This window comes from Andrographis paniculata, unplaced genomic scaffold (assembly GCF_009805555.1).
Source record: "Andrographis paniculata isolate CXL003 unplaced genomic scaffold, ASM980555v1 Contig10END, whole genome shotgun sequence".
In the NCBI taxonomy this organism is placed as follows: Eukaryota; Viridiplantae; Streptophyta; class Magnoliopsida; order Lamiales; family Acanthaceae; genus Andrographis; species Andrographis paniculata.
Window position 1 is genome coordinate 914,171 of NW_026137380.1, and position 22,631 is coordinate 936,801.

General features: G+C 36.4%; 4 protein-coding genes across 6 annotated transcripts; all 4 read left to right on the forward strand.

Annotated features, from left to right (window-relative positions):
- Positions 1 to 122: 122 nt before the first annotated feature.
- Positions 123 to 5,774, forward strand: LOC127262075 (probable glycerol-3-phosphate dehydrogenase [NAD(+)] 1, cytosolic). 3 transcript variants are annotated; one of them, XR_007841090.1, is made up of 6 exons: positions 123 to 1,159; positions 1,806 to 2,027; positions 3,125 to 3,372; positions 3,964 to 4,103; positions 4,198 to 4,368; positions 5,595 to 5,774. XR_007841090.1 is itself a non-coding variant. In XM_051290698.1 (6 exons), the coding sequence occupies exons 2-6, from the start codon at positions 493 to 495 to the stop codon at positions 4,316 to 4,318; spliced, it is 1,398 nt and encodes a 465-aa protein (XP_051146655.1). In that variant the 5' UTR covers positions 123 to 362; positions 473 to 492; the 3' UTR covers positions 4,319 to 4,464. The 3 variants fall into 3 exon arrangements, 2 of the variants coding, with proteins under 2 accessions (XP_051146655.1, XP_051146581.1); XM_051290698.1 differs by lacking the exon at positions 5,595 to 5,774 and having other exon boundaries at positions 123 to 362; positions 473 to 1,159; positions 4,198 to 4,464; XM_051290624.1 differs by lacking the exon at positions 5,595 to 5,774 and having other exon boundaries at positions 124 to 1,159; positions 4,198 to 4,464.
- On the forward strand, positions 5,673 to 8,707 carry LOC127262387 (uncharacterized). Its single transcript, XM_051291072.1, has 3 exons — positions 5,673 to 5,842; positions 7,742 to 8,041; positions 8,437 to 8,707. Exons 1-3 carry the CDS (start codon positions 5,673 to 5,675, stop codon positions 8,519 to 8,521), a joined length of 555 nt encoding a protein of 184 aa, XP_051147029.1. The 3' UTR covers positions 8,522 to 8,707.
- Positions 8,708 to 8,965: 258 nt separating this feature from the next.
- LOC127261939 (protein transport protein SEC31 homolog B) lies at positions 8,966 to 18,288 on the forward strand. Its single transcript, XM_051290409.1, has 22 exons — positions 8,966 to 9,541; positions 10,381 to 10,444; positions 10,549 to 10,671; positions 11,157 to 11,253; positions 11,326 to 11,362; positions 11,466 to 11,571; positions 11,662 to 11,719; positions 12,446 to 12,543; positions 12,678 to 12,797; positions 13,130 to 13,172; positions 13,570 to 13,682; positions 13,757 to 13,884; positions 13,987 to 14,530; positions 14,636 to 14,728; positions 15,161 to 15,346; positions 15,438 to 15,651; positions 16,386 to 16,498; positions 16,587 to 16,736; positions 16,848 to 16,973; positions 17,055 to 17,337; positions 17,527 to 17,765; positions 17,844 to 18,288. Exons 1-22 carry the CDS (start codon positions 9,222 to 9,224, stop codon positions 17,931 to 17,933), a joined length of 3,345 nt encoding a protein of 1,114 aa, XP_051146366.1. The 5' UTR covers positions 8,966 to 9,221; the 3' UTR covers positions 17,934 to 18,288.
- A 1,225-nt stretch (positions 18,289 to 19,513) lies between these two features.
- On the forward strand, positions 19,514 to 21,542 carry LOC127262229 (serine/threonine-protein kinase-like protein At3g51990). The gene has a single exon (XM_051290860.1). The coding sequence runs from the start codon at positions 19,846 to 19,848 to the stop codon at positions 21,211 to 21,213; it is 1,368 nt and encodes a 455-aa protein (XP_051146817.1). The 5' UTR covers positions 19,514 to 19,845; the 3' UTR covers positions 21,214 to 21,542.
- The last annotated feature ends 1,089 nt before the right edge of the window (positions 21,543 to 22,631 follow it).

The window sequence follows — 22,631 nt, forward strand, 5'->3', positions numbered from 1 at the left end:
TGTCTGAAGGTGGGGCCCCTTTCACAGCTGTGCCAAAATTCTCATCGTCCTTTTGCGGATGCATCGAAGCCCGTCGCTTTGGGAAGCTCGACGGTGATCGATCGAAGCAAACTCAGTTCAGCGATGCGACGACGGAATGCCGTGTAGGAAATGGGTCTCTGCCGCCGAATTGCCTTCTAGAATCTGCTTCGGAAGTCGGTTTCTCCAAGTCAATGCGGCGATGTCTGCATTAGCTGTTTTCTTATCGCCGCGAGCTTCGAAAAGCGTGTGCTTTTAATACAGTCGTTTTCAATTTTCTGTACTATATAAACCGCTGCGAAGTGCAAAAGGCCGTCGAGCATACAATCGGAGCTGAATTTCAGGTAATTTGTATTTTGTTGCATCGGATCGTTTGGAAATTCGCTCCGTGAGATACGTTCTTGTAGAGAGCTGTTTTTTTTGCGGTTGGATTAATCGATTGTTGTATTTGAAGTGTGTGTTGATTGAAAGGAAATGGGAGGAGCTACTGAGGCGGTTAACGATGGTAGTAATGTTCATATTGATGGGAGAGTTCAAAGTACAAATGGTTCTTTGGAAGAGAAGCTGGATGAGCTTCGAAAATTGTTTGGGAAATCTGATGGCGATCCATTGAGGATTGTTGGTGTCGGGGCAGGGGCATGGGGTAGTGTTTTTGCTGCAATGTTGCAAGATGCGTATGGTGCTTTCCGTGAGAAGGTTCAAATTAGGATTTGGAGGAGAGCAGGGAGGTCTGTGGATAGAGCTACGGCGGAGCATTTATTCGAGGTGATCAATTCGAGGGAGGACGTGCTTAGGAGATTGATCCGCAGGTGTGCATATTTGAAGTATGTGGAGGGAAGATTAGGGGATAGGGTTTTGTTAGCTGATGAAATTTTGAAGGATGGGTTTTGTCTGAATATGATCGACACTCCCCTTTGTCCGTTAAAGGTTGTGACTAATTTGCAGGAAGCTGTTTGGGATGCTGATATTGTTATCAATGGGTTGCCATCGACAGAAACTCGGGTTGTGTTTGAGGAAATTAGTAGGTATTGGAAGGAAAGGATTACAGAGCCTGTCATCATATCTTTAGCTAAAGGAATCGAGGCTGAGTTAGAGCCTGAGCCCCGGATAGTTACTCCAACTCAGATGATCAATCGAGCAAGTAAGATTGTTTGGATGAATGGTGATGTATATATGTTTTTGTAGATGATTCACAGAGTCCATCTCTTGGTGCACTTCTAAAACAGCATGTTTGTTTTATGGATTGCTGTGTAGTTTTTCAGATATTGTTAAGATCGGCTTGCTTGATTCTGTGATATCTAGATTTCCCTAACCTATGATGATTGAGGATCAAGCATTTGAATGTTTCTATATGGGATCATCACATTTAAATTGAAAAAGATAGCACACTCCAAGAGCAAAGTATAATAGATTATAGAACGGGAGCATAGGTAAGATGAAAGAATCAAAGTGGATGAACCAGGTCGTGCTTTTCTGTACTTTTCTATGTAACTCCACGACTATATTTTTCTATTTCAAGACTCTGCTATTCCCAATTATTATCACAGCTGGTTTTGGAAAAAAATTATTTTACATTTTTGTTTCACGTTCATCTAGATCACATGAGAAACAAGCTTGATTCCTTAGTTATGCTTATAGTTCGCCTTTGCAGTTTGACATATCCAAGGAAATTCTTATTCCTTGGATATGCAAAATTGTTGGGTAAATTTCCTTGAATTGTGTATGAGTTTGTGTTTGCTTTAAGTGAAACTTTCTTTCATTTCTCATGTATGCCTACACATTTTCAGCTGGGATTTCCATGGAAAATGTTCTCTATCTTGGGGGGCCTAACATTGCATCGGAAATTTACAACAGAGAATATGCTAATGCTCGTATTTGTGGAGCGGATAAATGGAGAAAGCCATTGGCGAGGTTTCTGAGACAGCCGCATTTTATTGTTTGGGATAATGGTGACCTTGTGACTCATGAAGTTATGGGCGGTTTGAAAAATGTATACGCAATTGGAGCTGGTAAGATAAACAGACTGCTAAGCTCGTGTTTTTTAGTTAATTACTCACTTGGACAGTTAAAAATTGCTTAGATTGTGAAAATCTTCTGAATGTGGACACCATTTCATGATTTTTCCTTAAGATTGACCAACATGAAACTACTTATTAATTCACTTTAGATAAGCACCTCCACAGTTATTTATTTCAGCAGTTTACTGCATTAGGTGAACGGTGGAGCATGTATACTGGGCCATATATATCATAGATTCTGTCTTTTAAGTATAAAAACTCATCAAATTTTGTGATCTCTACCAAATCTTACTGACTGAGTTTGCATAAGATTTTACTGGACGTTTGAAAAGAACTCATACATAGCATCTGTACACATAGGGAACAGCCAGAATTTAAAATACAAGGATTGGTGATAAACTCAACTCTTAAAATCTGTAAGATTTACTAAAATTCCATCTAAGTTATTTTCATGTCTAGCTGAAGACAAGCAAGCGAGTAGCTTAATTTCTTCTTAAATTGTGAGTCATCCATCTCAAAGCTGTATTTTAGCTGGATTGGTTTGTTAGCCATTGTCTTCCAATATATATGGTGGTGTTTAGATATGTTTTCGAAATTTTCTTTAGTTTGAAAATAGTAAAAAGTTGAATAGACAATAGTGTTTGATGTGGCGTAAATCGATGTTGGAAGTGATGTGTTGAATAGAAAATAGGGTTGTGTTTAGGAAGTGTTTCGTAGTTCCAGAGGGCTGTGTACATATTTAAGAAGTTAGAATAAATAAAAAAAAAAGAAAAAGAAAAAGAATGTATTTAATGTGACGTAAGTAGTGACTGGATGTATGTTTTGTATAAAAGAAATTTTATATAATATTTTAAGTGAAAATTAGATAGTTAATGTTATGGTTGTTTAAAAAGTAGTGTCAATGAATAATGCCAAAATTATTTGAAAAAAAAAATGCAAACAAAGCCTAGGCTTTTAACATACATTTCAAATGAAAAATACTTACATTTTAGATGTGATGTTTTTCAGAGATAGATTTGGTTTTGTGAATAGTGCAAAAATAAGTTCGAAAAACGTAAGCAAACAGTGTGCATGCTTTGCATCTACAGGAATGGTGGCAGCTATAACTAATGAGAGTGCAACAAGCAAGTCTGTGTACTTTGCTCACTGTACATCAGAGATGATTTTTATCACCCATCTTTTGGCCGAGGAACCCGAGAGGCTTGCAGGTCCACTTTTGGCCGACACTTATGTAACCTTGTTGAAAGGGCGAAATGCATGGTATGGTCAGAAGTTGGCTAAAGGAGAAATAAGCCTTGATATGGGTGACAGCATCAAGGGCAAGGGAATGATTCAGGTAATGCTATTCAAGCTTTTCTACCAAAAGACGATTAAATAACAAGAATGACTTATATAATTAATACTCCACCCGTTCTCATTAATACTTCACTCGTTCTTGTTAATCTGATTTAAAGGCCTCAGACTATGTGGAGTTATATGCTAATTTATAATTATTTTTTTCTTTGATGTGGGACTTGAAAACAGATTTGCTTTTGAGCTTTCTCAAAAGGTTTATAAATATGTGGAGGTAGATGTTAACTTATAACTGATGATTTTATTTTATTTTTTTATTTTTTTCGATATTGGGACTTGAGTTTGTTGACAGTTATCAACTTTTGCTGTGTTCTAGGATGGATCTCGTAAAACTGACCGTGAGATTTGATTTGATATTATAACTACAATCCCGACACTTAATCTTTGTGTAGCTAAATAGGCACCACCTTTACAAGATGTAATTCTCTCAAAGATGAATTCACATTACCCAAAACCGGAATCTTGTTTGTCTCTGCTGCTATTTCCTTACAATGCTCAACTATTTCCTTTGGCTTGCTTTATAGTTTTAACAGTGAACTCGCAAGATATGATCGAAATGTTGATCTCATTGCAGGGTGTTTCCGCTGTAAAAGCTTTTTACGAGCTGCTTAGCCAGTCTTGTTTGAACATTCCACATCCAAACGAGAACAAAAACATTGCCCCGGTCGAACTGTGCCCAATCTTGCAGAAGCTGTACAAAATTCTGATAGTCAGGTGAGCTTATAATAAGATCACTGAACTGCAATGCCATTGTTGTACCCAAAATAAATCATCAGACAGCCTAATTCTTGTGTGATCAAATTCTCAGGGAGCTGCCGTCCGAGGGGATTCTTCAGGCCTTACGAGACGAAACAATGTACGATCCCCGCGACCGGATTGAGATTGCACAGAGCTCTGCCATCTACAGGCCATCTCTGCTGATAAAATAGTGCTGATTGATGATGGTGTGGTTTGTGTTCAATTCAGAGTTCTTTGACAGGTGAGCTTTAGGAACACTCATGGTGGATTTTTGTGTGTAAGAATTTTACGTACTTTTAAGTTGCAGAACGTGGAAGTTCTTTATTTTTTTCATTAATTTCTCTTTGCATTAGTTCTAGGTTTGATTTTATGTTTTTTTTGTGTTTGGTTTGTAAAAGGGTTGAAAATGAACTATACGAAATTGTGTAGAAAATATAAAAATAATGAATCAATTAAGTGAATTAATTTTCTTTTTTGAGAAAATATGTAGAAAAAAAATAGAAAAAATAAATAATTACGAATATATATTAAAAATAAAAAATGAATATACATTTTAATTTTTTGTGTATATAAAAAAAAATGTTAGATTTAATACTTTTGGTGAAAAAAAAAATATTAATGAATAATAAAAATGTTTACAAACTCTACCACCAAACAACACACCAGACTGGGTGGGATAATATTAGTATTTATATATATATAATATACATGATTAACTATATAGTAAAAAAATAAATTAAAATTCAATTCTAAATGAACATAGTGAAAATATGTAAAATAGTGCCACTATTAATATAAAAAAAGTATTGAAAGAATTTTTTTTTTTAACAATATAATTATATTATAAATATTTTTTGAATTTATTTTATTTATTTTAAATTATTAGTAATTTTTGGATTAAAGACATAAATTTTAATATATCTCTACTCAAATACAAATTTGAATTAAATTTTTAAGAATTGTAAATACATTTCTGGTTTGTCGGAATAAACCAAGCTTAAGTATTTTTATTTAATGTTTTCAATCTTATCTAAACTTTATTAATTTAGAGTTTTTAAGTGGAGCGATCCTTAGTTAATATTATTTTAAAAATATAATATATATTAATACAATATATAAATATATTTTATTTATTCATAAAATTTATTAATTCAATCTAAAATATTATTTTTTTATTACCACCTTAATTTTTTATATGTAATATAAAAATATATCATAAAAAATATAAACACAGAGGAAACAAACCCTGTATATAAAGAATTATACAAAAATTAATTATTTAATTTAATAAAAAAATAAAAAATAATTATTCAATTGAATGATTATAGTAAGAAATTTGTTCTTCCCGTAAAGCTTTTGACAAATATGTTAGACGAATTTTTTACATTGATTTTCTTTTTTGTTAAAAATAAAAATGTCTTCCGCTAAGAACATCGCCGGTGAGTACTAATAACAAATCGAAACCAGGGAAGGAATCAGTCGGCGGTTTAGGGAGTGAAGTGAAGTTTATTGACTAGGAGTAACGGAATCAAGGGTTTGGCTCCTATGTCGTTGGTAGATTACGCGGCCTCTTCCGACGAGGGCGAGCCAAATATCCCATCTGACGACGACGAAGAAGAAGAAAAGCAACAGAAGGAACAAGTAGAAGAAAGCCCCGGAAAACGACGTCGTTTTGGGGGCAGTTCATCTCCAAATCCTCCCAAGGGCGACGCCAGGTAATTTCCGAGGACTTCTGTTTCTAATTTTTGGGATTTTTTTTGTTCCTTTTATTTTTTCTTTGCTAATTTTGTTAATGTTATTGTATTTGGAAATTAATTGAAAGAATGAATTTGTTGCTTTATATCTATATTCTTGGATTGGCTTTATATTTGTTGCTTCTTGTGAATTTGTTGAGTAATTTCTGAAGTAATTTGGCCAATTTGTGTGTTGTTTTTGGATATAGAAGGAAGGAGCAGTAGTCTAAGTTTTCATTTGGGAGTTTGATTATAGACAGATTGGTAGAAACAAAAAGGAGAGAATTGTAGGTAAAATTGAGTCACAAAGTTGTGTAAATCTGATTTAGGGTTAGGCAAACCAATTGGACTTATCTAAACCTTGTTGAGGTTGCCATTACTTATTAGTGGTTCTAGTTTTGCCTGCTATTCCATACTTTTTTGGTATCATATCCCGAAACTTTCCAAGGGTTAGTAGATTTTGAATGCCCCGTTTTTAGCTAATTTATTGAGCAATGAATGTTGTCAAGCTCTAAGTTTCGTGCTTTCAATTGTTTTAGCACTCAATAGTTGATAGCATTTGAAAGTACTTGAATCCTTTGGTCTGTTGTTGTGGTTAGGGTGGCGGTTATGATGCTTGTAATTCAACACCGTGTTGACAACACAACATGTGATAAACATACAACACATAATATAGTGATAGACAACACACGACTGATACTAACATAATACAAATACAATATATGAACCGACAATATGACATAGTCCATACAACACATACTACTATTGATTTTTTAGTATAAGAAATATGTTCATGCAAAAATGAATTGACATCACATGTTTCAAATAACGCAACATGTGTTTTGTTAAATGAAACATGTAGGTTATTCTTTTGTGAATTTTACCACAGATTTTTATTGTTCAAATTCTTTTATTCTTAAAAAAATATCAAATCAAACAATTACTTTTTTTTTAAAAAAATATTATATTACAAACTTATTCTACATTCAAAATATGACATCAATATTTATTTATATTAAATCAAATAACTATTCGAATTCAATTTTTACTATTAAAAAATCCAAATCCAAACCCAAACCCACAAACAAACACACCCGTAATGTCTACTTATTTTTTATGTGCTTGTTGATTTATTCCAATCAACACCATAACCAACCTGTTTTTGTTACATAGTTGCACTCTTAGCAAATTCAGTGTATTGTTTCACTAAGTAGCTTGTTGTTTGTTGCCAAGTTCTTATCAATGATTGTATTGCATTTTTTGTTTTGTGTATACATATATATGTTGTAGAATGTAGGTGGTCTTTCCTCCAAAGATTTTATGTGAGTTTACCCCCTTGGTGCATTTGAGGTGTAAGATCTGTAAATTGGACCATGAATTTGCTCAAGTTCTAAAAGATGTAAGGAAGCTAATAAATACCACCCATATGGCGATATTTTTCTATACCCGTATGTGGTCAAATGTAAGTGATTTCTTATGCAGTTCTAAATGTGTTAAGAAAACCTGTGTGAAAAAACAAAGAAGGTTGTAGATTGCCTCCTCGTATTTTGTTTAAGTACATAAGTATAACAGTTCAGCCAACACAAAACCTCTTTGTGGGGAGGTAAAATTGCTCTATTTAAAAAAAAAAATTTTATAGGTTTTTTTTTTTTTTGTATGAATATATATATATATATATTTCGACATTTGGCACTAGCTTGTTATTCATCCTCTTTCAATTATGGATTCTTTCATTGTCTTTGAATTTTTGCGATTCCCTCCCCCTTATTTTGAAGTTCAACATTTCCCGGTTGTTCTTCAATGAGGTTTGGTTTCCCATCTCAAACCTTTGGTTCTTTTTGATGAGTTTCTTGGACTTATGGGTATCTAATCATGGTGTAGGATGCCTAAGAATTTACAGCCACAACCAAGTCGACAAGTGGAAGCAGTTTCTGAGCTGAAACTTCCTGATGCTTCATTTCTCCTGAATTCACCCACCGTGTCATCTAATCTACTGATGGCATCAGACCACTCATCACGGGTTGCAGCTGCAATGGCAGAAAATGCCACTCGGAAGAGAGAGTCAAACATTTCACCTGCTACTTACCCTCGCCGTAAAGTTCCTAGAGGGAACTTGCCTCATTCAAAGAATGTTCCGGATACCATTGATGGCCGTCTACTCCCACCTCAGTTGGCTGGAAGGTACATTTACTTTTTCTAAGTCTTTTTTTACGAAACATTTAACAATTTATGGAGATGAGGAACTCCCACCAATCTCCATCTGATCTCTGTTAGTGAAATTTCATTGGGTTGGGGAGGACTGATATGCCTTTGAAGTTGTCGATGCCATAATATAAAATGAAGATCAGTCTCAGATGTCTGCACTTGCTTAGAAGATAATCAATCCTCTAGACAGCTTTCATTTCAGTGCTGCCAGCGATAACTTTTGAGCTGCCATATTCTTATTTTTTTGCTCTTGAGGATTTGTTCTATTCCTTTTCATCTGAGTCAAATACAATATGCTTCTCTACCAAATTATGGCATCCGATCTTTCTCAGGACATCCGTAAACACTCATCTGCAATTTTGTTTTTGCAGAAGCAATATTGTCACGGAGGACATCAGCAAGCTCTTTGTGAGGAGAAGCTCCAAATCATCCGACGAAGGGCCAGTCACTCACTGATAAAATTCTTCGCCTGCCCACTCGTCTGTTCCAAGTTACTCGGCCTGTGGTCATTGATCAGAATTACGATCTAATGTAGCTAAATGTATTCTGTTTCCTGAGGATCTGTTACAAGAAAATGAACAAGCACCACACCAGGCCCTGTTTTTAAACCGTTGCCAAATTCAGCTCTGATTTTTCTCTTGAGATGATGTTTCAACTTTCAATTGCAAATACTCGATATTTATCAGGAAACACGACTTTCAATTCGTGTTTCTGCAAAACGCGGTTTTTGAGGAAATTTCGAAAAGAAAATTAATACATAATAGAAATAAATCACGAAAGCAGGCAGGGGTAAATGGGTAATTTCTCATGACGTCACATATGATCCGACGTAGGGGCGTTGAAATTACGAGTTTGTCCTCGCGGTGGTGTACAATAAATGGTGTTCATTTCTTCCGATTTTGACATGGAAAATAATTTTTCATTCCAACGGGAACAGAGAGAGAGGGCTGATACGATACGAACCTAAGCTTACAAAAAACTAAAGAAAACCCCTAGAGAGAGAGAGAGAGAGAGAGAGAAAATTGAGCGCACTCAACTCTCGATCTGCATCCATTTCTCTCACTTGTTCGTAGATCTCCGCTCGCGGTTTTCCGATTTGTATAGGTGTGGAATCTCCCGGCGTGCATCTTGATTGGGGGATTCGTAAGATTCTGTAATGGCGGGATATATAAAGTGGGTGAACAGATCGGCGTCGACTGCGTTCGCGCCGGACGGTGCGTATATCGCAGCGGGTACCATGGCGGGGGCGGTGGATTTGCAATTCAGCTCCTCCGCAAATATCGATATTTTCGAGCTTGATTTCGTGTCGGACGATCGGCAGCTTTCGCTGGTGGGTTCTGCACCGAGTTCAGAGCGTTTCAATCGGCTTTCGTGGCAGAAAGGGCCGGCGAATTCTGAGGAGTATTCTCTTGGGATCATAGCCGGAGGTCTCGTCGATGGCAACATTGGGCTTTGGAATCCGAAGCCCCTTATATGGTGAATATTTGTTTTTTGGGATTGTTTCATTTTTTTATTATTATTTTTTAATTCCTCTCGTTGTTGTTTTTTTTTATTGCTTTTTTGGATGACTAGTATATGTAATGTTGACTGCAGTTGCAATTAGATGATTAAGTGGTTGGTATCATTTCTAATTTGAACTTAGAACGTGTGGTCTATTAATGTTGTGGGAATTGTAATTGCTCGATTCACTGACATTTAATTCTGTGGATAATTGGGTTTTATTACTTGTTCTTCCTCATGTTTTATATTCCCTCAGTACATAAAATGAAGTAAACTTCAGAATTTCTGTGGCTGATTTTATTTATTCAAGGGGATAAATTTTATTGTGGTTTAGTCACTAAACAGGAAGTAGTTTCGTGCTGTGACGACTTTAATTGCCTTAGTGTGGATAAGCAAAGTTAACATTTTGGTCAGTTTGTTCTTGATTCTTGTATTTATTATTTATTTCAAATTTATGGCTGTTTGGCTCCTTGTAGGCAGTACTTGCTCACCTACAAAAATGGATTATGTTAAATTTTCAGTTGGATATTGAATACGTATATATTCTCTATAATTCCATATGAATCAATTGCATTTCTTTTGGAGGCTTTCTACTGTAGCATGCCTCAATTGATGTCAGAATGTTGGCTTTGTTATGTATGTGTTTATATGCAATTTTGAAACTTGTGTTATGTGTTAAAATTGTATAATTTTCTGATAGTCATTTCTCCATCCTTTTATTTGACTTTGTAAATTAGCTTTCTGTTCTGTTACTTATTTTTAGTTGAGATGTTAAATTTACATTATGATATGTCTCTTACTTTCTACTCCACCAGTAAAAAGGGTTCTGATACAAGTGAGAATCCAGTTGTGGCTACTCTTTCAAGACACAAAGGACCTGTAAGTACTTGCTGTGTTTATTTAGCTATTTTCTCTGATTTTCATTGTGCCTATTCCATTTTGGTTATGTGATTAGGCTATATATGCTATCTTGTTTGTCTCAGGTCCGTGGATTGGAGTTTAATTCTCTCACCCCAAACCTTCTTGCTTCTGGTGCTGATGATGGTGAAATTTGTATATGGGATGTCTCAAAACCATCAGAACCAAGTCATTTTCCTCCGCTGAAGGTGTGCATGCCTCTGACTTTCTTAAGGACATTATTCTATATCTTGTTACATGAAAGGCTGATAGTATTGTATTAAGTAATGCAATGCATGGCTGCGTTCTTGCATGCATCAATAGGAGGTAATGATTCTTTTTCAATTTATAGTTGAATGTCTGCACTGCTGCTAGGAGTAAGTGACTGGAAAAAAGGCTATAGATGGAGTAAAGGACAACCAATCAACATTGCTTAAATTCATTTTCCAATGTATTCTAAATAAGCCATTGATATGTCAAGAATATCCTTTCAGCATAAGTTGGATTGGGTTGATCTTGTCAATGCGCTGCTGCACCCCTTAAAAGTACAGCCTTCTGTACTAAGCTATTTGAACCACAATTAAATGGTTATATTAAAACGAATAGCAGATGGACCTATTGTTTAGCCTTTCAGCATTTTAAATTTGGGTGAAGATGTTAAGTTCTCAAACTATATTGGATCATTACTGTACAGGGTAGTGGATCTGCAACGCAAGGTGAAATTTCATTTTTGTCCTGGAACAGCAAGGTTCAGCACATACTGGCCTCTACTTCATATAATGGGACAACAGGTAAATACATTGTTCATAAGATTTTCTAATAACTTTTTCCCCTGGAATAATCAACATGTTCTGTTGCTTCAGTGGTGTGGGATCTGAAGAAACAGAAACCAGTTATAAGGTAAATAATTGCTAATACATTTGGGTTTTGGTTTTCTTCTTTGAACCCTTTTGAGTTAATTTTTGGTTTCTCACTGTTCTGATCCGTCATATCCCAATTACAGTTTCTCAGATTCTGTTAGGAGGAGGTGCTCTGTTCTGCAGTGGCATCCTGATGTTGCTACTCAACTCATTGTTGCTTCAGATGAAGACGGTTCACCTTCTCTCAGGGTAATTAATACATTTGCTCTTAGTTGAACTTCTTGTGAAGCACATGACATCCCAAGCTTTAATTAAATTTGAGAATATTTCTATCTTCAGCTGTGGGATATGCGCAATATAATGACTCCAGTGAAAGAGTTTGTTGGGCACACCAAAGGTAAGTTATATCTTACAGTTTTAAGTATCTATGTATGTTTGAGATTACGCAATCTTTCTAGTTGATATTTCCATCCCTGCTTTCTTAAGTGGACTGAATCTATACAAATAGGAGTAGGACTATGTTCAAAAGAGCTAAATTAGCCTGACAAAGAAATCTATTTCTAAAAATGCAAAAAGCTCAAGACTATTGGTGTATGTGCAAATATACACTGTACACCCCCTACCTATTGCTCTGTACATGTATCTTCATCCAAATCTATCGTTTCAGAAGCTAACCTATTTTTTCCTTTCCATATCGTGGTCTGTGAAAATGAGTATTGCCTGGATTGTTACGCATATAAAATAATCTGTTGTATGGAGAGGTGGAGTTCAATAGTTAGTTCTATGTTTAGGCTGCGTGGATTTCCAAGTGCAGAGTGGACAATTTTCTCTGCATTTTCCTTGAGAAAATGTGATTAATTTGCTCAGAATCTTAGATTAAAGATTTGTCCTGAATACGTATCTGATATTTTAGAATGTGTGATGCATTTCCAAGCCCTTCTGCTGAAACATTGAATATATAAATTAATCTAGTCATAAATAATGGAGACTGCGCTTATAATTTATTGTGAATGACCTGTATGTTTTCTTAATTTCCATGCTCTGCTCATTTGGGCTGTGACTTGCATTCTCTTGTTCTATGTTGTAATTTGATTAATTTTTTGTTTCTGGATCAACTCATCAGGTGTAATTGCTATGTCATGGTGTCCTATTGATAGCTCTTATCTTCTTACCTGTGCCAAAGATAATCGTACAATTTGCTGGGACACACTAAGTGGAGAGGTGGCTATATTGATTCCTTACATTTAATTAACTGAATTTGTTTCTATTTCCCTTCTATGTGTAGATTTGCTATCACGCACAATTGTGACCACATTTCAGCTCACATGGTTTTGATGTAACTTCATCTTTTATAGATTGTGGCTGAATTACCTGCTGGAACCAATTGGAACTTTGACGTACACTGGTATCCTAAGATCCCTGGAGTCATATCAGCATCTTCATTCGATGGGAAAGTTGGCATCTATAATATAGAGGTTCTTTCCCTATTGCATGGACTGACTTCAATTCTTTTTTTTTTTTTTTTTTTTGTACGCAGATAATGACAATTATCAGTTAGACTTGGATATTCTCAATATTTAAATACACTCAATTTTCTTGTTTCTTTTGTGGGTTTTGCATTTCTGAGGAGAAAGTACTTTTAGAGGCTTGTGCAGTTGTAATCTTGATATATTTTTATATTCTGAAAATTAAATATTGTGTTGAACACACGTTACACCAATTTAAAGTAACATCAGTTTCATTTACATCTCTCAGTTCTTCTCTTTCTGACTTATTTTGTTTGAATTTATTGTTTGTTTCATTGCAGGGTTGTGGTAGGTATGGTGTCGGAGAGGGTGATTTTGGAACAGGTATTTTATGGCTTGTAGATGGTAAAAGATTTTGTTGTCTGTCTCATCACCATAGAATATAAGTTTTAATGGTTCTTGTGTTAACTTCATATTTAGGACAAATGAATTTTTAATTACATTTTGTACTGCCTTAAGAAGAGTACCTTAAAAAGAGTATGGTTAAAAGAGGAACTCTGGAGCTGATTAACTTCAAACATTTCTATGTACAAGATTTGTGAAGAAGCCTTTAAGATCCAAGTGCTTGATGCACTGGAGACAGTTTTTCAGTTCTTAATGCTAATTGAAAGAGACATGAATGGCCCGAGAGGAAGAACTTACAATAAATGTATTTTATCTTTGCTAATTCTTGTGTTCTGTGCTGATTAAAATGCTTTGTGTTTGGGCATGCTTTCTACAGGTGGACCTTTGAGGGCTCCAAAATGGTACAAGCGAAAAGCTGGAGTTTCATTTGGTTTTGGAGGCAAGCTTGTATCATTTCATTCTACTGAATCTCCTTCTGGTTCGTCAGAGGTATGATAAGGGGGTTTTACTTTGTTGATTTTTCTCCTTAAATTTCTCATTTGTGATCAATTCACCTGTTCCAGGTTTATGTGCACAATTTAGTTACAGAACATGATTTGGTTAGTCGATCATCTGAATTTGAAACCGCACTCCGAAATGGGGACAGATCAGCACTGAAGCTTTTGTGTGAAAGGAAATCTCAGGAATCTGAGTATGGCTCCCTTATTCTAGATTCGGTGCCTAACATTATAATGTTTTTATGGCATTGGTGATTGTCTTCGAACGTATGTTTGATGTTTTGGTTCTTGCTCAGGACTGATGAAGAGAAGGAGACATGGGGGTTCATGAAGGTTATGTTCAATGAGGATGGGACTGCAAGGTCAAAGTTGCTTTCCCATCTTGGCTTCAGCCTTCCTGCTGAAGAAAGCAATACTTCAGAAAATGATGTCTCAGAGCAACTGAGTTCACTTGCTCTTGATGAGGGTACCACTAATAAAGGAGTTTCTGGTTATAAAGAATCTGCCTTATTTGCAACTGACAATGGTGAGGACTTCTTCAACAACCTACCAAGTCCAAGGGCTGAGACACCTGTAGCAAATTCGAAGAATGAATTTGTTGTTGGAGACTCCAGGGAATCACAACAAGAAATTGATGGGCAGGAGGAGAGTTCTGATCCTTCTTTCGATGATGCTGTTCAACGGGCTTTGGTGGTTGGGGACTACAAAGGGGCAGTTGCACAATGTATTTCTGCAAATAGGTTGGCAGATGCTTTGGTCATTGCTCATGTTGGTGGTTCTTCCTTGTGGGAGAAAACACGTGATCAGTTCCTCAAGACTAGTCATTCACCCTACCTAAAGGTGGTACATATGATTGTTTGAAGTGCCAGTGCTTGCTGTTCTGCCTTCTATTCTAAATTCTGACTGCTAATTGCTCATATAGTTTCTAATATTTTGTTGCTTCAGGTTGTTTATGCCATGTTAAACAACGACCTGATGAGCATAGCAAATTCCAGACCACTGAAATCATGGAAGGAAACGGTTGCTTTATTTTGTACTGTAAGTCTCCTACCCTCCCTGCGGAAAAGAAATCGCATTTACATCAAGTGTGACACAGATAAATTAAATATAATTTGCGTATCTTATGTCTTTAGATCCATGTCCCCAATGGTTCCTAAAGTTTTGCATGATAGATCCCAAATACAGATATTTATCAAAATTTTAAATTAAAAGTAAACATCCATGCCCAGTACAGATACATAGAAGACAAGCTCTGTATCTTTAACTATAAATGAGTATTTGGATTGGTATGTAAATGTGCTTGCATCTTCCGTTAGCCATGTTGCAAAGTAAGGCACTAAAAATGATTCGTCACAGCATGAGATGCAGATTATGGTTTTGAACTATATCTCATCTGTTCCATCCACAATGAGATGCATATATGCAGATTATGTCCTCATATTTTACTAAACCTTTTTTACCACTGTTCAGTTTGCACAGACAGATGATTGGACCCTGTTATGTGACACTCTTGCTGCTAGACTGATGGCTGCTGGTGATACTACCGCTGCAACACTTTGTTATATATGTGCTGGAAATATTGACAAGACAGTGGAAATCTGGTCAAAGAATCTGGCTAAAGAGCATGAAGGAAAATCCTATTTAGACCGCCTACAGGTTAGGATTTCAATGGATTTAAGTTATCTGATGGTGATTTATTTAGTGGATTACATACTTATATATATATATTTAAATTTATATTCTTAAGGATTTAATGGAGAAGACCATTGTATTTGCTATGGCCACTGGACAGAAGCGGTTTAGTGCTTCATTATGTAAACTAGTTGAGAAATATGCAGAAATACTGGCAAGTCAAGGTCTTTTAACTACAGCGATGGAGTACTTGAATCTTCTTGGGACAGACGAGTTGTCCACTGAACTTACAATCTTACGTGACCGTATTTCTCGATCTACCGCACAAGGTTTGTTTCCATCCTCTCTCATTTGCTGTGTTGTTATTCAGCCGCCAAAGATCTTCCAAGGCTTCCTGGTGTCAATGACCAAGGTCCACACAGATGTCTAAATCAATCAAGTAATCTGGGGGAAAAAAAAGGAAACATAGTAAAATGGTCACGTGGTGGTTTTGTACCATCTCTTGTGGATGCAAGTATCATATTTGTATATGTGCCACTTCCCTAAACTTGTTGTTTTGTCTCTTTGATTTCATTTAAAGGGTTTTAATGACTTTGTTTCATGGTTTGACTGGTAAATCTGAAAACCTGATTATTCCAGCTACATTCAATTTTCTCGAAATTGACTACATAATCCTGTGCATTGCCTAAGTCTAGTTTGTTATTGAAATTCTCAAAACCGAGTTTATTTCATTTAGTACTAGCTTTTAAATGAACCATACTAGTGGCCTTCTGTTACCTATACTTAAGTCACTGCTAATACTTTCTGAGGTCTTAATTTTAGACAACAATTCTTTTGTTTGTTGCACTGAAGTTTATCACAAGAATTAAGAAGAATTTGTGGTCTGATGCCGAGTACTTGGTTTGCAGTTTCGAATATATATATATAGATATATATATACACACACACACACAAAACTTTGTCCTACATTGCATCTGCTTGGTCTTCTTGATCATTTGCTTTAGGTATCTAGACTCTATGTTCCCTATGTTCCAACTGTTGGTTACTCAATTTATATATGCAGAGAAAGAGATTGAGAAGACCGTGGCATACGATAATAGTCAATTGCAAACTGGTCCTACATATGGCAATCAATCAAGTTATGGTGGCCTTGATACCACTCAGCGTTATTATCCGGTATCTATTCCTTCCTAGTATCTGAAATTATTTGCCTGTTTATTAATGAGTTTCACTTATTGCTGCTGCCTTCTGTTGTTCTCTTCAGGATGCAACAGGATCCCAGATGCAGCCATCCATTCAATTTGGAAGACCCAATACTCCTCCAACATATCAGTCAGTTCCACAACCTAATATGCAGCAACATAGCATGTTTGTTCCTACTCCTCCGGCTTCTGTTTCAGCTCCACCTCCAATGGTAATATTGTTTTCATTTTAGCTGGAATATTATGTTAGTTAATGTTGGTTTGTACTAGTGTACCCATTTTAGAATTTGATTACTGTGTGTGTATCTTGAACAACCTTGCAGGGAAGCTTTAATCCACCTCCTGTTAATACACAGACCCCTGCAAAGTTTGTTCCTTCAAACCCTCCTTTAATAAAGAATGTCGAGCAATACCAGCAGCCACCTACTTTGAGTTCTCAGTTATATCCAGTATGTTACCCTATCTTCTTTTTATATTTAATTATTTTTATCCTTGAACATGGCTTTGAACATGCCTCAATCATATGTCAGGGGGCTGCAAATCCAAGTTATCAAGCTGGCCCCCCAGGCATTTCTTCATATGGTGCCAATGTTCCCCACGTTGGCCAAACTCCTGGGCAAAAGATGCCGCAGGTTTTGGCTCCTACGCCTCCAACCAGAGGATTTACGCCAGTGAGTAGTTCAGGGTTTCAAAGACCGGGGATGAGTCCAGTGCAACCTCCTAGTCCGACTCAGCATCCTGTTGCTCATCCGCCTGTTACTCCACCTGCTCCACCGCCTACTGTACAGACTGTCGATACTTCAAATGTTCCTGGTAAATCTTCTACTTAGCCATTTTTGGACAGTGAATGCAGCCCCATCTAGTGAAGGACCACAGATTTAATCAATATTAGGGAAGATCAGAGAATATTATTAGTCTTTTGTTGATTCTTGAACTTATTTTCTCTAAAGCACTTTCCTCACACAGGCCACTGACTTGCATTGCCTTTAATATTCGTTGCAGCACACCAGAAGCCTGTTATTGCAACTTTAACAAGGCTTTTTAACGAGACGAGTGAGGCATTGGGAGGATCACGAGCAAATCCAGCTAAGAAACGGGAAATAGAAGACAACTCAAAGAAGTTGGGTGCCTTGTTTGCTAAACTAAATAGTGGAGACATATCTAAAAATGCTGCCGAAAAGCTTGTACAACTCTGTCAAGCTCTTGACAGTGGTGATTATGGCACTGCCCTTCAAATCCAGGTACTCTACGCTTCTCATATTTTTCGGCGCACGATCTATTATTGGACTACTAATCATCACGACAATCTTTCCGCACAGGTGCTTCTCACGACAAGTGATTGGGATGAATGCAACTTCTGGCTAGCAACGCTGAAAAGAATGATCAAAACAAGACAGAACATCAGATAAACTATGGAAATCTACCCTGCTGCCGTACCTCCATGATTAAGCATCGCTTCTCTCAGTTTGTGGAATGAATCAACAGACATTGTACACAAGAATTGTCGGCAGGTTTTTTGCCTTACAAATTGATCTCTATTTTACCCTACTACCTTCTTTCTTACCATAATTTCTTTGGGATTCCTTTCGAGCAGTTTCAAAGTGATGGTGTTTTGTGGATTGTGATAGTTACTGCCAAATGTTCTTCACATTATATTATTTATGTAGTTGTGAGACATAGATGCCATTTCAATTGGAGCATACATACACTGTTGTAATTTCCTCTCAGACATGAATTTTGGAAAACCACTCTCTTTTAAAATCACTCTTGGATTGATCCTACTTTATTCAGTGAGATTAGATTGATAAGAAACATTAAACCATTTGCTATAACTTTGTGTTCTTCCTAGCTTTGCTTATGGGTCATGCAGATTCTTACTTTTATTGTTTTCTATTTGGACTAATAGGTATAGTTTGTTTTTCATCTGCTTTTACTATACTGCAACTAATAGTCTATGATTTTTGCAATGAATGTGGATTGGATTTGCCAGAAGTAGTTGAGAAAACTCATATAGGATTAGGATTAGGATCTGAGTTTGAATATTTTACTTTATTTATAGTATTTATTTATCATGAAAAAGATGATTGTTTTCACATGTTTTTCCTTGGTAGATGAGATCCCATTTGTAATAAGTGGGCTATGTAGATGATTGGTACCATCTTTCGAAAGTAGTGCGCTGTCAGTAAGTACTGTTTCTATTGCTATTGGTGTATTTTATCATGGTCAAGATTGGGAGAGGGGGCCAAAACTGAGGGTAGTGTAGGTAGTACACATATTAATATATATCATTTACAAACTCTACTATTTGGGTCACGGACATTAAATTCAAACCTAATAAAGGGCTTGCTAGTTCTACTATTTGGGTAATGTATATTTATATATACTATGGTCGAGGGCCCATTTGAAGATATTTTTTACTCAATAATTGAATATAGTGTTATTATTATTTTCTTTTAATATCATCTATGGCTGAATTATTTGGTGGGGTGATGAGGTCAAATCTCCTCTCCCCACTAAAGTATTTTGTTAAACAACCATTATCACCACAAATCATCTTATTCTTTTCTTAAAAGATTGTGAAGGTCAATAATCATGGGAGCAAGTTCTTACATAGAGGGGCTATTTTATTTTTTATTTTTACACATGGGGATTGGGGAGTGTTCCTTTGAAATGCAGCAACTTACTATTAATTAATTAAGGGTAGCAGAGAGAGAGAGAGAGAGAGAGAAAAGTATATAATATTAATAAATGCCTTACTTGTCCTTTGTCTTTGTCCTTGTCCATGATTAGATTTAAAAGAAAGCCATAAAGACAGGATGGAATGGGATGGGATAGGAGTGCCATTTATTATCAAATGCTAAAAAGAAAAAATAACATTAATTAATTAATGATCAAATCTTAAGCAATCAATCGATCCACCCATTCTCTGTGTTCCAAACAAACACTTCATCACATGTCAATCCCCATCTCCATAGCCATAGCCATAGCCATGGACATAGACTCTTCAAAATCTTTAGGATTCCAACATATTCACTAGTCAAACCCTCAAAAAACTTTTCCATTTTTACTGGGATCCAAGAACCCCCCCCCACCCCCTTTTCTCTCTCTCTCTCTCTCCAATCAAGAATTCCACACCAACACTCTCTCTCTCTCTCTCTCCCTCCAATCAAGAATTCCACACCAAAAAGCAAAGGGGACAAAAACCCAATTCACCTTTACTTCTTCTTCTTCTTTTCCCAATCCCAGATTCCCACTAAAACCAATTGCATTCAATTCCAATACATCCATCCCTTTGATCCCAAATTACACCAAATTTTCTTGATGGGTTATCTCTCTTGTAGAGCCGAAACATCAATCTCCACTGCCCAAACTCCATCATCACCATCTCCATCTCCAAATTCCTCCAAGAAACAAAAACCCCATCACCAAAACAAGCCCATCAAACTCCAAGAATTCGACTACAAAGATCTCGAGCTCGCCACCAACAACTTCTCCGACACCAAACTCCTCGGCAAAGGCAGCCATGGCCTCGTCTACAAAGCCATCCTCCGTAACGGCCGTCTCGTCGCCGTCAAGAAACCCTCGAGAAACCCCAAGAAAACCACCTCCGAAGTCGAAAACGAAATCGACATTCTCTCCAAACTCCACAGCCCTAGATTGGTCAATCTCCTCGGATTCACCAATCAAAATCATAACCAAAACGATCGACTCCTCGTCGTCGAATTCATGAGCAACGGCACTCTCTACGACGTCCTACATTCCAATTCAAATAATCGACCCCCAAATTGGGGGAGGAGAATCAAATTGGCTTTGCAAACTGCCAAAGCCATCGACACTCTCCATTCATTAAACCCCCCTGTGATTCATAGAGACATTAAATCTGCTAACGTTTTGATAGACAGGAATTTCAATGCCAGATTAGGCGATTTCGGATTGGCATTGAGGTGCGTCGACGATTGCCGTCTCCGGTCGACGCCGCCGGCCGGAACAATGGGGTATTTAGATCCCTGTTATGTAACCCCTGACAATTTGAGCACAAAAACTGATGTGTTTAGCTTTGGTATATTGCTTTTGGAGATCATCAGCGGCCGGAAGGCAATCGATATGTCGAATTCGCCGCCTTCTGTTGTCGATTGGGCGATTCCTTTGATCAAAAGGGGGAAGTTCTTGGCAATATATGATCCAAGACTTCTGCCTCCTAAGGATGCCATGGTTAGGAAAATGTTGGCCGTGGTGGCGGCGAAATGTGTGAGGTCTTGTAGGGAGAGGCGGCTGTCAATGAAGGAGGTGGTCGAGTGTTTGACGGAGCTGCATCGATTAGTCCCGGTGCATTCTTGGAATGGTTTAGGCAATCCTTGTTTGATGGTGGAGACAGGGGGGGTACCTAGCCAATTGAGTCGGGGGGGTCGAGATGATGGGGATGTTGAGGTTGGGAGGAATCCGCGGAGAGTGTACTCGGATTTGGGGTGTCGAAGCAATTTGATGGAGTTGATGGCTAGCCCGGAGGGCGGGGCGGTGGGATCGAAGGTTGAATCGAAAAGGGTGTCGAGTTTTAGGTTTGATGGTGTTAGGATGACGAGTATTCGATCGATGGTGTTTGGAGATTGGAAAGATAGGGGTTCGAATATGAAGACAATTGAATCCGTTGGGGAGAAGATCAATGACGATGGGTTGAAGAATGGTTCTTGATCCGCAGAGTCAGAGTCATCGCGGTCAATATAACAGATCGAAAAAGGTTTGAAGCTGAATTTGATGTATACTTTTGACACTTGAGAACAAGAAAGAAGGATGACATCTTTGTAGATTGAAGTTTTGTGACATTGAATTTGATTGAACAAGAGAGTTATGTGTGGATTGCTTTTCTTAATACCTCTATTGGTGAAATAAATTAATTTAGGGTTCTTTTCTTGTTTGTATTAATTCAGTCAATCAAAATGTGGTTTTTTAGGTGACTGTTAAGTGTGTTTTTCTTTTGTAATGGTATCAATGCAATGTTTCCACTTGTTTTTGTCATAGCATATTTTGTCTAGACAATTTTATATGCAAATATCTTGATGCATAAAAGTATCAGTTAGAAGTGAAATTAAATTGTTGTTTATGTCATAGCTTCCCCAGAAGTACATTTCCTTTTATCTTTTTGACCATTATTTAAAAATGGAAAAATAAAAGAAACTGAATATAACAAAGTACAATTAGTCTAACCAGGCAATGTAATTTTTAAAAACCCTGCTTGAAATAGAATTTCCTCAAGTATACTAAAAAATAATTACAAGATAAATATGTTAAAACAAACTTGCACCTACCCAATAATAGTTCATTTTTTTTCAGTGCCCAAATATTAGGTTCTATTTACATATTTGAGATTTTAATATATTTATCAATATTTTCATATAATAAATATCATATCTAACATTTCTTTTTTATTTTAAACATTATATTATTATGAAATTCAAAACTTATTTACATAGGTCAAAATATTTATATAACATCAAAATTTCAAAACTTCTAAAAAAAAACTTGTGTGTTACGTAAAATTATACTTATTTGATTGAAGTAGCACGATTTATTTTGGGTACAAAATAATGCGAATTTTAAATAGATAAAACTAGAATTTTTTTCATTTTTATAGTAAAAGGTACTAAGTAGAAATTTATTCCAAAGTCATCACACAAAGTGATAAGAGGTGCAGTAGCAACTCATTGTCATATATATAGTGATTGCAAGAATTCAAGAAACTTGTGCAGATGGAATTATGACTGGGTTTAAATCTGACGTCTGCAGATCACTTGTCATACATAGTTCACCTAATATGACTTTCTTGTTTGCAAATCATTTGTGACACATAGTTCACCTAGTATGACTTTCTTGTAATTTGTCTTGTCGGACCTAACGGACCTAATTTACAAAGTATTAAGTTTGACATAAATTTACTCAATACGCACTTTCAAATAACAACCGCAAATTCTCTCGTGACTTGATTGTAATCCAGAAATTTATCAAGTGCGTATAAGAAGTACCGAGTTAATAAAAAAAAAAAAAAAAAAAAAAGAAAGCTGCAATGAGTGCTGTTTCAGTGATCAAATAAATGTGTGTTTCAAGTGAATCTA